The following is a 14,763-nucleotide window of genomic DNA, read 5'->3' on the forward strand; positions in this document are numbered from 1 at the left end:
CCCCAAAAGAGTAAATATTAAAGAGAGGTAAACAGAAGTGATGGTAACTAAAGATAATGCGTCTAACAGATCATAATGAGTAAAGGAAAGACATTAAGAAAAAGCTCTATCAATCTGATTGACTAAGGGGATGCCTGGGTGGCTCAGTCAGTTAAGCATCTGCCTTCAGCTCAGGTCATGATCCCAGCATCCTGAGATTGAGTCCCACATCGGGCTCCCTGCACAGAGGGGAGCCTGCTTCTCCCTCTCCTTCTGCCTGCTACTTCCCCTGCTTGTGTGTGCTCTGTCTGACAAATCAATAAATAATCTTTAAAAAGGGGGGGTAGGGGCGCCTGGGTGGCTCAGTGGATTAAGCCGCTGCCTTCGGCTCAGGTCATGATCTCAGGGTCCTGGGATCGAGCCCCGCATTGGACTCTCTGCTCAGCAGGGAGGCCTGCTTCCTCCTCTCTCTCTGCCTGCCTCTCTGCCTACTTGTGACCTCTCTCTCTGTCAAATAAATAAATAAAATCTTTTAAAAAAAAAATAAAATAAAATAAAAAGGGGGGTAATTAATTTATATATATGTATGTATGTATGTATGTATGTATGTATGTATATCCCATTTTGGAGAGAAGACAGAAACCAGCACCACCCTTAAGGATCTCAGGGGCTAGCCGTCTCTATTACACCTCTGTTTAATTCGCCAATTTGGTGCGTACAGAAAAAAAATTCTTGATTGACAAAGCATAATAAGTAAAAGTACTGGAACCTAATTTCTCATACACTCTTTAAAAAATAAAACACTGGGTGGCTCCGTCAGTTAAGCGGTTAAGCCTCCAACTCTTGATTTGGGCTCGGGTGATGATCTCAGGGTCATGAGATCCAGTCCTGTGTTGAGCTTTGCGCTGGACACGGAGCCTGCTTAAGATTCTTTCTCTCCCTCTCTGCCTGCCCCTTCCCCCTATCCGTGCTCTCTTTCTCAATTAAATAAAATGTTAAAAAATAAATAAAATTTTAAAGAATTTTAAAAATTAAAAAATGAACCAAATCGTTAAACTTTGAAAGGAAGCACTAAAGCCTGGATCATTTACTTAAAAACCTTTTTGAAAGTCTGCTCTGGGTCTGCTAAAGATGGCAAAAGGGCTGCTGATAAGTGACTAGCAAGGAAACTATTCTCCAGCTAGGTCTTAAACATACAATTATGGAGATAGCAATAGATTAAAAAGTAGCAAATCTGGAATCTCTGCCAATTTCAGTATCTGAGGTATTTGCATTAGTAGGTAAAAAGTAATAGAGCTCGTCTATTACTGCTAAGCATATAGGACCCATAGGTCTTTTCAGAGCTGTTTAACTAGAATATAGAATACTACATTTCCCTTCTACTTCTACAAACTGGAGACTCGGACTTCTTTCTTTAAATAAACTCTAAAGGCCCAAATGGAAAACATTAGTCCTCCACAAGTCACTTAACCTCTCTGAATCTCATCAATTAAGTGGTCACCAGTACCTCTGTCACAGGACTGTGAAGATTAAAGCACTAAGGATTATGGTAACTGACATCTCCTATCCCCAAATCCCAGGCTTCAAACTAGTATCAAAGCTCATTTGAACTGGTCAGATAATATTCTCTGAAAATCCTTTTATGGACAAATTTATTTGTCAAATTTATTATTTGAGATAAAATATTTGGTCATATGGGGCGCCTGGGTGGCTCCGTGGGTTAAAGCCTCTGCCTTCGGCTCAGGTCATGATCTCAGGGTCCTGGGATCGAGCCCCGCATAGGGCTCTCTGCTCAGCAGGGAGCCTGCTTCCCCCTCTCTCTCTGCCTGCCTCTTGGCCTTATGATCTCTGTCTGTCAAATAAACAAAATCTTTTTTTAAAAAAATGTGGTCATCAATCACCAGTAAGGTACAAGGAGTGGAGAGAACTGTTAAAAAGCAGAGTGGGGAGAAAGAGTTTGAAATAACTTCAAATACACAGGCCTCTGGTTTCTTGCCAATTGTTTAGATTTACTTCTCTTGCATACACTTTGGCCTTGGTGGTACATCTGGCAGTCATGTGTACAAAACAAACCTTTATCACTTTGAACTTGGGGAAGGGGGATGGGGGAGGCTAAACTTTCTCCCAGATAAAATTCATGAATGCATTAACCTGCCTGAGAGGAAGATGGGAATTTTCTAGAAGAAAAGTCTGAAAGAAGCAATATGGGAGGCTTTTTCCTCTTTGTGAGTTGCGGGGCATTCCCTCATATCCTCTAAACTAATATATTATTGGCATAAGTTTAAAGACATTCCCCTCATCTAATTTTCCTATATTCCAAGGAAACTGCCAATTTTTTTTTTTTTAAATAAGCCTCTCACTTTATGTAGTCAAAGTGTTCTAAAGGGATTTTGTGTTACATTCTTGGATAAAAGGAAGAATCCCCAGTTGCATAAAAACTAAGGGGCAAGGACTCCAGAGCCTGGCTGCCTGGGTTCAAATACAACCTGTACCACTTCCTTACTACCTGGCTCAAGCTATGTGACTTTTCTGTCCTTCAGTTTTCTCATCAGAAAAATGGCAAAGATACTAGTGCCTTCCTCAAAGAGCTGTCATGAGAACAAAAAGGTTAGTACTCGTAAAGTGCTTAGGAGAGTGGACAGCACAAAGTAAGTGTTATAAAAGTACCTATGAAATTAAAATAAATAAACCTCAAATTCATCTTTTTTTTGGGTAAAATATTACCTAAGCATATAGTATGTGATTTCTGAATCTCCTCCAAAGAGAGCAAATTCTCCAAGTGGTCACACGGAGTGCTAAGAAAGCTACAGTTCTGAAGCCAGAAAGACTCCTGGCTCTGCACCCCTCTGTGTGGCCCTGTGCTGGTCACTTTAACCTGTCCCCGAATCTCTGCTTCTTCATCTGCAAAATGGGAATAACAATAATTATCTACTAGGCATATTACAAAGGTAGACTGAGAAAATACACAGGTACACAGATACACAGGTACATACCCACCAGGTACAATTTGCAGCAACTCTGAGGTGTTGGGAATTCACTTGTGCGCTAACTACCCCAGACACTGCATTGTGGGCTGGCTTTTGCAAATTTATCATGGCAAGGGGACAACCTCGAGAAGCAAGAATGGGGTAGCCAGACCCAACTACGATAAAAGTAAGAGCCACTCAATGCACAGACTTTGTCAAACTGGATCAGAGGAAGAGCGGGGAATAATGCACGGAGAGTTACAAACAGAGCCAGGAGTAGGGGCTCCTTGCCAGAACCAGAGAAGAGCTAAAGAGCTAAAAACAAACACAAGAATGCCTAAGAATCTTGCAATGATTCACATAAACAGTCCTGAACTGATGTGTTTTGTAAACTTTCCTGGTCACTGAACTTCTTTTTAGTGGGTCTTGACAATAATTCAAAAGGTAAAATAACTCGAGAAATGGGTTGTGTTTAAAGGAAACAATGGAAAATCACAATAAATGCTTACTCAGGTGAAAGGACGAGAAGGCTTGTGACACAGGCAGAGAAACCCTTTAAGAAGGATCTTTCTGAGGTTAAATAACGTACCACCTCCAAATAAACTAGATTGTGTTTTCTATAATGGCTGATACTCCAAGTAACAGTACCACTCTGTCTACCTTTCACAGGTAAGAATTGAGATGTTCCAATCTTTAACAACAGAATGTGCCTTAAAAAAAAAAAAAATCAAAATCCCTGAGACTTTAAACTTCTGCTGCAACTGAAAACTATTCTAATCAGGAGATCTAACCGTACGCGTGCAAAGCTGAAAGTCACAAAATGCACAACAGGATGGACAATAAAAAATTTTTACTTTCTTAATCCTAGGAAAGACCAGCACTTGATAATGCCTTCCAAACGTAAAAATCTTTAATGCTACTACTCCACTATCAGTGAACGTTCGATGAATGCTGACTACTGGTATTACAGGTGGGACATATGTTTGGAGCTGCTTTTCCAGGCACAGTAAAAGGCTTGACTGACCCCATACATCATGTTGCCTCTAGTCACCACCGCTGGGGATAAGCATGCAGTGTTATCATGACAAAGGATGGACCCCATCACCTGGAGACAGAGCCACAGGCTTAGTCTTGCAAGAACCAGCCAACTCAACCATGTTGGAAGTTCAGTTTATTTCTCTTACTTTCATTTTCATTTTTTCATCTTAACTAATGAAAATGCTCTCTAAGGAATCTGAGAGCCCAACATGAAAGTGCCAGGAAATCGGTCAGTATAACAGCACTGGATGCTGTCATTGACTAAGAGAGGTCAAAATCTCTAAAGGAGAATGCTGACTGTCCCAGCAACTGTCAAAAAGAAAAAAAACGAAATGGTTCTATGTGCTGCTTTTATCACTTTTAAATTGACTCCATAATGTACCGTGTGTGTGGCTAGTCAAAGGAAGGAATCTGGGCCAAGGCAGAAGGACCCAGACCCAAACCACCCATCCCTACTTGAAATATATAACACCAATGAAAAAAATATAACAAAAGAAATGCTTTTGTATATAGTTGAGCTCCTAACCAAGCAAAGAAAACATACAGATGTCGTAACAGGAACTCAAAATCAGAGCTGTGAATGGGAACTCCCAATGCGATAACAGAAATCAACAATAATTACACAAAGAAATGTGCTGGTATACTTAATGAAAGACAATTCAGTGGACTCTTCAACGTTCATGTAAAAAGTGTAACACCATAAAACATATCCAGAGTAACAAATGAGACTGAATAATTTAGGTAGCAACTCAGCTTGACACAATGACCTTCTTATCTAGAGCCAACCCATAAAGCTGGTGGGAAAACCATTTAAAATTGGTCTTCCAGGGGCACCTGGGTGGCTCAGCGGGTTAAAACCTCTGCCTTCAGCTCAGGTCATGATCCCAGGGTCCTGGGATCGAGCCCCGTATCGGGCTCTCTGCTTAGCTGAGAGCCTGCTTCCTCCTCTCTCTCTCTCTCTGCCTGCCTCTCTGCCTACTTGTGATCTCTATCTGTCAAATAAATAAATCTTAAAAAAACAAACAAACAAACAAACAAAAAAAACTGCATAAAATTGGTCTTCCAAAAGCGCAACCTAAGAAAATTTGATTACTCAAGTCTCTATCCCTACCGCATCTTTTTTAAGGCTTTGTCATCTATAGGGCCATCCACAGCCAGCATGAAACTAAAGAGAGAAAAAAGATTAGAAGCTAGCTGATCTACAATTTCAAAGACTAGAACACATGATTTGCAAATGGCCAGATGAACCAGCACAAACTAGGAAATATCACTCAAGTAAAATATACAAACACACATAACACCTACTCATTATAAACCAATTCAACTTCTTTTCATACTAAAGTAAAGCTGTCAGTCTTGTCTCAGAGCACATTTTTAAAAGGTTATTATTGGGGGTACCAGGTGGCTCAGTCAGTTAAGTGTCCAACTCTTGATTTAGGCTCAGGTTATGATCTCAGGGTCATGAGATCATGTTGGGCTCTGCGCTGAGCATGGAGCCTGCTTAAGATTCTCTCTCCCTCTCCCTGTGCCCCTGCTCTGCTCCCACTTGCATTCTCTCTCTCCCTTAAAAAAAAAAGTCTTCTAGTTAATAAGTGAAGACAAAATGGATCAAGGCAGTGATTTCCAATGGTTGCCGACATCACGAAAAAAATAAAGACTAAATGAAGAAAGTACACAACACCCCCAGGAAGAAATCCTGCCTCAGAACCTGAATGAGAACAAGTCTCCCGATCTGATTTCCAGCTTACAGGAACTACAAGGGACAGATAAACATGTTAAGTGATACCTCAGAGATGCAATCAGCAAAACCCACACTGTGGGAAATGGGCCCAATACCTTTTTTTGTTCAACAAATAAACTGAAGAAAAAAATTACAGAGATGAAACCCACAGAGTTAAAAAGACTGAGAGATACAGCAAATGAATACAATGTATGGGCCTTGTTTGGATATAGAGTTGAACAAACCAACTGTAAAATATAAAATATTTTAGACAGTATGGAAAATTTGAACTGTAACTAAACATTTGATAGTTTTAAGAAACTGCCATTTTGTAGATGTAATAATGGTACTGTGAATATTTAAAGAGTCCTTATCTTTTAAAGACATGTACTGAGTAATAAGACATACAGGATTCTCTTCAAAATAATTTAGTTGGAGGCCTGATTAAAAAGAAGCAAAACTGGTAAGAAGCTGGTAATTGTCTTATGAGTACATACGGTACACGAGGATTCATTATTTTATTCTCTTGACTTCCGTATGTTTGAAATTTCCCATAATAAAACCAGAACAAAAGAAAATGGCTTTTGTCTTGTTTTACTTGGAGCATGTTGCTCCTTGCATTTATGTTATTAATGACCCTCTAGTAAACATTAGCCCCTGAAGAAGGACCCGAGAGGTCCCAACTTGACCATTAAAAATCTTATGCCTGCACAAAGGTAACTTTCTAAATATAAGTAATAACATTTAGCAGCCATAGATCAGTACATTACTTTCCAATCAGAAGGACCCAGGAGATGTAAGGGGCCTTCAAATTACTGTAAGAGTCCTCATATACAATGGCATATGGGGTTTTTCTACTATTCTGAGTATATAAATGTTATAAGCATGAGTGTGCACAACATATTATATACACGACAGTGCATCCCAGTACTGTTCCAATAGCAGAAAACTAAAAACAAATGCATGTCTAATGGCGGAGGAGGGATTAAATAAATTATAGTCCATACCCACTGTGGAATACCACTTATTCATTCAAAATGAAGTTGAAGAGAAAATGATAGGAAAGTGTTTATAATATATTAAATGAAGTTCTGAGACAAAGTCCATACAGAACAATGTCATTTCTGCTCAAAACAAAACAAAACAAAACAACAACAACAAAAAACTTTACAGAAAAAAAGACCAAAGAATGTACACCAAAATTGAAACAGTTAATTCCTTTAGGTGGTGGTTACAGAAGATTTTATTTTCTTCTTTGTGCTTTCATGAATCTAGAAATTTTTTATAATAAATACAAAGATCTATGATCCCTTATTTACAATTCAGATACCTAGAGATCTCTGAAAACAAATTTTTTAAAGTTAGTGGCAAACTAGTTCAGGTATAAAACCTGCCTTAAACTGGTACAGAGCTTCTTCAAATTTATCCCTTTTACTGTGAATATTGACAGATTTCACTGCGGTAATACATTTCAGAGTGCTGACCCAGATTCTACTAGCAGCTTGCTATTACTCTCCAACAACCCCGAAATTTTGGATACTAAACCCCACGGTTTCAGACAAAAGATTGAGGACCTGTATCGGTTTGTAATTTGCTACTATTACCATTTGCTTCTAAAAATGGGACTCACATTTTAAAAGTCTGGAAGTTTCTGCTATCAATTATACATTTTGAAATGGCATCAATAGAAATCATTCCCGTTTAATCAAAGGCGGCAAGCACTGGGCTCCCATCATATGATTTTACAGCCAAGGTTTACCAAGTCTTTGGCCATGTGCCAGGCATTATGTTGCCTTCCATATTTTAGCTCATGTGATGCTGCTTCAGGAAGTGGATACTATTCCAGGCCCATTATACACATACATATGAAGACACAGACCCTCAGAGAGGTTACGTAACTTGCCTACCTCACAAGGTGGACGGAGCTGGGTCAGACCCTGACCTTCAGGAGCCATGCTATATCCCTCGCCAGTTAAGCAAGTCAGGGAGCAGTTCTGCTTCCTGGATCATCTCCACCATTTTTAATAGTGGTAATGATATCACAAGTTAAGCAGAGACAACTGACTCGTTTTAAAAACTCTTTTTGATTTGTAAACTAAACAAACTTGATCTACAAATTACTAAGAAAGGATAAATACAAAGCCATAACATATAATTCCTAGTATTACTACCATTAACTCTAACCACACCAAAGTTATTTGAAGATGTTCTATGAATGTAACAATGTAATTTTCTACACCACAGAAAATCTCCCAGTAATCTTTTGGACATCAGTGTGGGGAACATTTTCTGAGAGCTGTCCAGAAGAGACCAAGTTCCTACCCACAAGAGAGCCTGACATTTCCAAGAACAAACGCTCCACTATCTACTTTTGGGGTTTCCTTGGTGTCTCTGGGCTATAAAACCCAGTAATTTACTTTCCCTCCTAAAAACTAGGATAGAAACAGCCTTAATTTCCTTTTTGCAAACCAAAATTCACAGCTGTTTGGGGTGAGCATACCAAGAGGAAAAAAAAGAACCTTCTGAAGGGATTTTTCTGGCCAAGGATGCAACTTTCACTGGAACCACAATCTCCCAGGACAAGTGAACATGCTGAAGCTGACTAGATACAAATCAAATTCTTCAGACCACAAGACTATTTCACTGTGTCTAGTCTCTAATTTTCATAACTAAGACAGTAAAAACCGAACTTCAACTTCGATTGGGAGAATTCAGAAAAAGGGAAATGTCTGACTTTTCAAACTTCTGTTAAATTTATCTTTTTCTACATGTACATGCCTTTCTCAGTTTAAGATAGGCATTATTTTTAGATATAAAATAACCAAAGTCATATTCTGCTTTAAAGAAAGCAAAAATGCACAGCAATTCCCAAGGGATTTTATTGGGAAAGGACCGCTATCCCAATAAAATCATACTTTAAAGAGATATATTAAGAAGTTCTTTAAAAACCATTTTTAATGAATTAAGGAGGGCATACTGTAAGATCTAGAAAACTGTTATCCTAATGGATAGTTGTGTTTGGTTTTATTTTGTTGCATTTACTGGAAAGAGTGAGAACTTAAATCACACAAACCCATGAGACCCTGCTTCAGGACCTCGCATTCTATAGTCCTTGGTCAGCACTGTCCTCTTCCTTAGGATGTTAAAATCATTTTGCTCAAGTGAGGTATTATTCAAAAGAAATCTGGCACCATGGGATGACAAAAGTAACAGGGCCATCATGAGAAAAGCTGTCTTGCCAAGCTACACAATCATTATGGGGAGCGAACTTTGAAGGACCACTTTAATGGAATGGTTTTGTTAACCATCTCTTTTTTTTTTTTAAGTCTGAATTCCTGACATAAATATTAGGAATCTTTCTTAAAAACCAATGAATAAGTTGTCATATCTTCTGATATAGGAAGAACTTTTTATTCTCCCCAAAGTGGGGTCCATTTTTCAAAAGCTTTCATTCTTCATTCCTTATTTCAAAAAATATTTCTTATATTTGGCAAACTGTAGCTATCTCTGGACAGTCTCCCCCACCACCCAAAACGTAGAGTAAAAACCAATTTATAGCCACATTTAATGCTACAGTCTATAAATTTTCTGATTTCTCCAGTAAGCCTCCTTGGCTTCTTTTCTTATTCAATCTTAAGCTTGAGAAATTAAGTACAGAATTCCCCTAAACCATGATATAATCTACCCCTTCATCCTACCTTTGGTTTAGTTTCTCTGTGCTTCTGAACCCTCAGAAATGCATCTCACTTCATTTTTTTTAAGATTTTATTTATTTATTTGACAGAGATCACAAGTAGGCAGAGAGGCAGGCAGAGAGAGAGGGAGAACAGGCTCTCTGCTGAGCAGAGAGCCCAATGCGGGGCTTAATCCCAGGACCCTGAGACCATGACCTGAGCCAAAGGCAGAGGCTTAACCCACTGAGCCACCCAAGCACCCCTGCATTTCACTTTATATCGTTCACATATATCAGTATTTAGCTCATAATTCTATATACTTTTAATATATGATGTTTTCTTGTAACATTTCCTTTTCTCAAGTATTTTTGCCCTTTAGTAGATAGAATTCACTTCTACCCAAATCTTACTGTCTTCTCATCTAGAATTTGCTTTCCTGGAAATCAGGAGTTTCAGTATGACCACCAACATATCAAACTCTGCATTACATGAGAATTTGTGTGCAGGCTGAAAAACACCATGAGTTAAACAGAAGTTTAACACAGTCCTGTTCCAAGGTACTGACTGAAGGCATATATCTGTTCAACAATCAGAAAATAAGATCGTATTATATAAAGCAAAATTCATGCCACCCAGAACCTTTCTAGGACTAGACATTTCAGGTAACTATGCTTTTATTTATTTTTTTTTAAAGATTTTATTTATTTAATTGACAGAGAGATCACAAGTAGGCAGAGAGGCAGGCAGAGAGAGAGGAGGAAGCAGGCTCCCTGCAGAGCAGAGAGCCCGATGCGGGGCTCCATCCCAGGACCCTGAGATCATGACCTGAGCCGAAGGCAGCGGCTTAATCCACTGAGCCACCCAGGCGCCCCAGGTAACGATGCTTTTAAATAATCTGTTGCCGTCTTTTTAAGTAACAAAAATTATATTTGAATCATTTTCGATTAAAAGACTAAAATATGTTCTTCCTACTTCCATTAACATGCTACACTGAATATAATTTCATCTGTATCTGATGGCTAAGAGTCATAATAAACAGAAATTAAAGCACTAAGCTACAGTACAATGATGCCTGGGGCATAAGCAAGTGTGTAGGGCTATGCACATCTTACGTTAATAGTCTCAAATTACTGGTGGGGAAAAATCATGATGGATTTTAATTGCTTTTTCTGTCTCTTATTTTGTCAGTTGGTTACACAGACATATGCTGCTATAAATGTCATAAGGAAACAGACCACGTATCAGGAGAGGGGCTCATTTTAAGTACCTACTATGTCCTGGGTCTGGGCTAAACTTTGCAGCACACATAGCAATCGGCCTGGGCACAAAGTAGATGACGGTTAAACACTAGATAAATGAACATCACTAATGTGCCTACCTAAGCAGGCGATCTCCCTTATTTACTATCTCTAATCTGCCACAGCCCAGAAAACACACTCCAAAGTATGAAAGAACCCCATTTATAATATGTCTGGCATGGTACTTTGCATACAGCAGGGATGGTAAGGCAAAACTGCACGGGCTGAACTGACCTGAGGATGGTCAACAGGAAGCATTTACAATGAGCATTCCACAAGAAACTACTGAAGTATCTTACACACAGTATCTAAGATGATACCTACAAGACAAACAATACTGTCCCCATTTTACAGATGCAGAAATTGAGGCTCAAGCGGGTGCGTAATTTGTATAAAATCAAGCAGCTAGTCTCTGGGGGCAGTATACTGTGAATTCAGGCAGGCGGACTGCAGAACAATATACTGTACTGCCTTGGAATAAATGTGCAGTAAATACGTGAAGGTCAGAAAGACATGAAGTTTACAACAACTTTTTTTCCCTAAAAGTTTTTGCTGACTTTCTGATTCTCTGGTACGTTCTCAACTGGTGAGTGTTACTACAGGTAAATATTATACTGACAGGACAAAGCAATAAACTAGGAAAGCTAGGCAAGTGAAGTACAAGCCAGTGAGCTACTGAACACTCCAGATGATGGGTTCCAAACAAGTAGAAGCCTGAGAGATCTGTGTGTATTAGGGTCATTAGGGAGGGCTTTAAGAAGTTAAGACCTAAGCCCAAGAAGTGTAGGAATAAAGAGATGGGGTGAGAGAGGGAGCATTCTGTAGCTTAAGAATAAACATAAGGGGTGCCTGGGTGGCTCAGTGGGTTAAAGCCTCTGCCTTCAGCTCAGGTCATGATCCCAGAGTCCTGGGATCGAGCCCCGCATCGGGCTCTCTGCTCAGCAGGAAGTCCGCTTCCTCCCTCTCTCTGTCTGCCTCTCTGCCGACTTGTGATCTCTGTCTGTCAAATAAATGAATAAAATCTTTAAAAAAAAAAAAAGAATAAACATAAAACCTTTGTGGAACTGGGGGGGGGGCTCATAAATAGATGAATGGGGCAAACACACATATTGGTTTAGAACATTTATATCCGCTGCAGCTGTAAGCTCCCATTCGTGCCAGCTTTACTTGGTCACTCAAACAGCTGGACAAACACATGTTGCAGTGGCACTACTAGTGAGGGTGGGGTACGGCAGCTAATGCGAAGGCCAGATCTGAAGCTATGATTCCACAGCTCTTGTTAAGGGTCCTTGGAGGTGGGGAGTGTAGGCACAGGGAAATTCCCAAACTTAAAAAGGGAGGACATGCTGACCTAGGGACTATTTAAATATAGAGTGTCAGTTGTTCAGAAATCTTTCACTAGGTTGAACCAGAATCACCTCTAATTAATGACACACCTAGTGTAACTAGTGCCTGCAGAGCCTCCCTGCCCCTAGGAATCCCAGGGATGACAGGCTGGGGCTGCTCTTCCGCCATCTACCATCTCCATAAGAGACACAAGAGCAAGTCAGGGGTCAGTGCCTTATGCAAGGAAATGGAGACACATGCACACTTTATGACAAGAGATGGGACATTTTAGCATGAGGCCCAAAGTAAAAACGCTGTGGTCAACAAAGATTTCCTAGTCTTGCTTAACTATATGGCAGCGAAATCCTCAGCAAAATTTCAACAGTCTCTGAGTGCAAGCAGTAAAGGTAATTTGATCTGTACTTGAAGGTGCGAGATATTTGAAAGTTTCTCACTTCAGCAGGATATACTAGGGGTTAAGGTATTTCTGGCAAACCTCCAAATGCTACACTATTCAGCTAATTAGAGATAGTCACCTCCAAACTTATATAGTCTTTTCTCTCATCTCTCAGACATCAGAACTGCAGATATATCAAAGTAATCGGGGTGGGGGGGGGAGTAATCCAAGGAAGATCTGAAACCGAATGCTTGCATTCGAAGTACATCTTTTAAGGGGCGCCCGGGTGGCTTGGTCAGTTAAGCATCTGCCTTCAGCTCAGGTCATGATCTCCGAGTCCTGGGATCAAATAATGCATTGGGCTCTCTGCTCAGTGGGGAACCTGCTTCTCCTTCTGCCTCTGCTCCTCTCCCCCTGCTTTTGTTCTCTTTTCCTTGACAATAAAAAAAATAAAATCTTTAAAAAAAAAAAAAAAGAACATCTAATGAATACCCATCAGTTGTCAGGCACTGATCTAGGGACTGGGACTATAAACTTAAGAAAGACTAAGTCACTCTGAATGATGGAAGTGTACCCATTCATTATTATTATCCTTTATCATGCCCAACCACTCAAGGCTACAGGCAGGAAGTTCTTCTAGTGCCCCACTAGCACCAGATAAGTTTCCTTTCCTGCTTCTGTGCCTCTGATCACGGCTTGCCAGCCCTGAATGCTCTCACTGTACTTCACCTATCTAAATCTTCACATCCTTCAAAACCAGCTGAAGTTTTCCTCCTGGAAGCTCTGGTCTCTATCTGATTCCCAAAGTTATGCCTCATTTCTCTGAACTACTAACAATTACTGCCAGTACCACCATCAGCCTGTTTAGAAATCTGCTATTCTCTAAGAGATACTTTTATTCATTCAATAATCCTGAGTACCAACTGTGTGACAGCATTGTTCTAGGAGCTGGAGAAAGGGGCAGCAAAGAGCACTGGTTTTAACCTCCCCAAAAGAATTCCTGGGGACAGTTCTCTTACACTGCTTTTTAAAAATCGTCCTGTGTAGACCTGGGTTTGTACTCAGTGCTTAATATCTAACAATTTATCAGGTCTTTGGGCTGCTTTGGTCCAAGTTCACTCAAATTGAAGTTACATAAACTAAGGGGGAACAAAAGCCAACGAAGCCATTTCTAAATGAACTTCCACTTCTTAAAAACCTCAAAAGAACAAGGAAGGAAAAGAAAACAGGCAATGAAAGTGCTGCTGAACCAACACATTTTACTCACACTGACAAAGCACCTCCAATTCCCCCCTCCAAGCCATGCAAAAATGACCTTTTTCTCTCAATCGGTACATCTCCAGATTCAAGGGTTTAACAACAGGTCTCAGAGAACTTTAAAGCACCCCTGAGCTTCCTAAACCAGTCTTTCTAAAGCTTTGTTTCTTGACGAATAAACTCATTAATGAATCCTCTACATATGCCACTTAGCAGACTAATCCAATGAGGTTCACTACGAGCTAGAATTTAAGCTTTAAGCACAAGAGGAACTAAAGGAATACTTTGAACGTAATAAATCCAGACACAATGTTAATATAAACAAAAGCCAGGTCCTGCGGAGCGTGGTGGAAGGGGAATCAAGAGAATTTCCTCCAGGCGAGCGGCGAGATTCCGCAAGGCGTGGGAGATTCTGCAGGAGGTGAGGGATATTTAAAATAAATACTTCTTTGCTCTGAAGTGGCTTGTGAGATAGGACAGCTGGCACCCTACAGCGGGCGAGGGTGAAGCCGGGCTGTGCCATGCGGCGGCGGCGGCGGCTGCCACCTGGGCACTCCCACCATTCTCCTCAGCTGGGTCAGGATGCGAGACCAGAGCCCGGCGCCGCGCAGACCCGCACCCGCACTCCTCGCCCCGTGGGCCGCCCGCCCTCGACCCGGGGCACCCAGCAAACCCACCCGCTCGGGTCTCAGGAGTGCGGACCTCTCCGGAGACCCAGAAGACGGGCGGGGAGAGGGGGTCTCCAGGCGGCCGTCCAGCCCCGGGGCGTTACTCACCTGAGCAGACTGGAGAGGGGATGGCTAGAGGACCCGAGGCCGCCGCTGCCGCCGCCGCTCCCGGAGGAGCCGCCACCGCCGCCGCCCCCGAAGCCTGAGGAGAGCCGCTTCCCGGACAGCAGCTTCTCCACGGCGGGGAGGTGCCCGGTGCGGGCTGCCTCCAGCAGCTCCTGCTCCTTCCCCATCCCCAGGGCCACCGCCCCCTGGACCCCTTTCCCAGGGCTGCGGCCGAGCCCGCTCCGGCTCCCAAACTTTCCGTCTCCGGGCAACGCACCCCCCAAACCGGCCGGGGACACCACCCCCCTCCCCCCCGCCTTTTCACCCCAGGAGCG

The 14,763-nt window shown here is 41.4% G+C and overlaps 1 protein-coding gene across 11 annotated transcripts in view; it reads right to left on the reverse strand.

Moving 5' to 3' along the window:
• Positions 1-14,737, reverse strand: part of ANKS1A (ankyrin repeat and sterile alpha motif domain containing 1A) — a 176,778-nt gene extending 162,041 nt beyond the window's left edge. For 10 of the 11 annotated variants that reach the window (XM_046005732.1, XM_046005725.1, XM_046005729.1 and 7 more), the window contains exon 1: positions 14,432-14,737. In XM_046005732.1, coding sequence (XP_045861688.1) covers positions 14,432-14,616 — 185 coding nt within the window. In that variant the 5' untranslated portion in view covers positions 14,617-14,737. The remainder of the gene's footprint in view (positions 1-14,431) is intronic. The other variant, XM_046005733.1, reaches the window with a different exon arrangement.
• Between the last annotated feature and the right edge of the window lie 26 nt (positions 14,738-14,763).

Source organism: Meles meles, chromosome 5 (genome assembly GCF_922984935.1).
Source record: "Meles meles chromosome 5, mMelMel3.1 paternal haplotype, whole genome shotgun sequence".
Classification (NCBI taxonomy): domain Eukaryota; kingdom Metazoa; phylum Chordata; class Mammalia; order Carnivora; family Mustelidae; genus Meles; species Meles meles.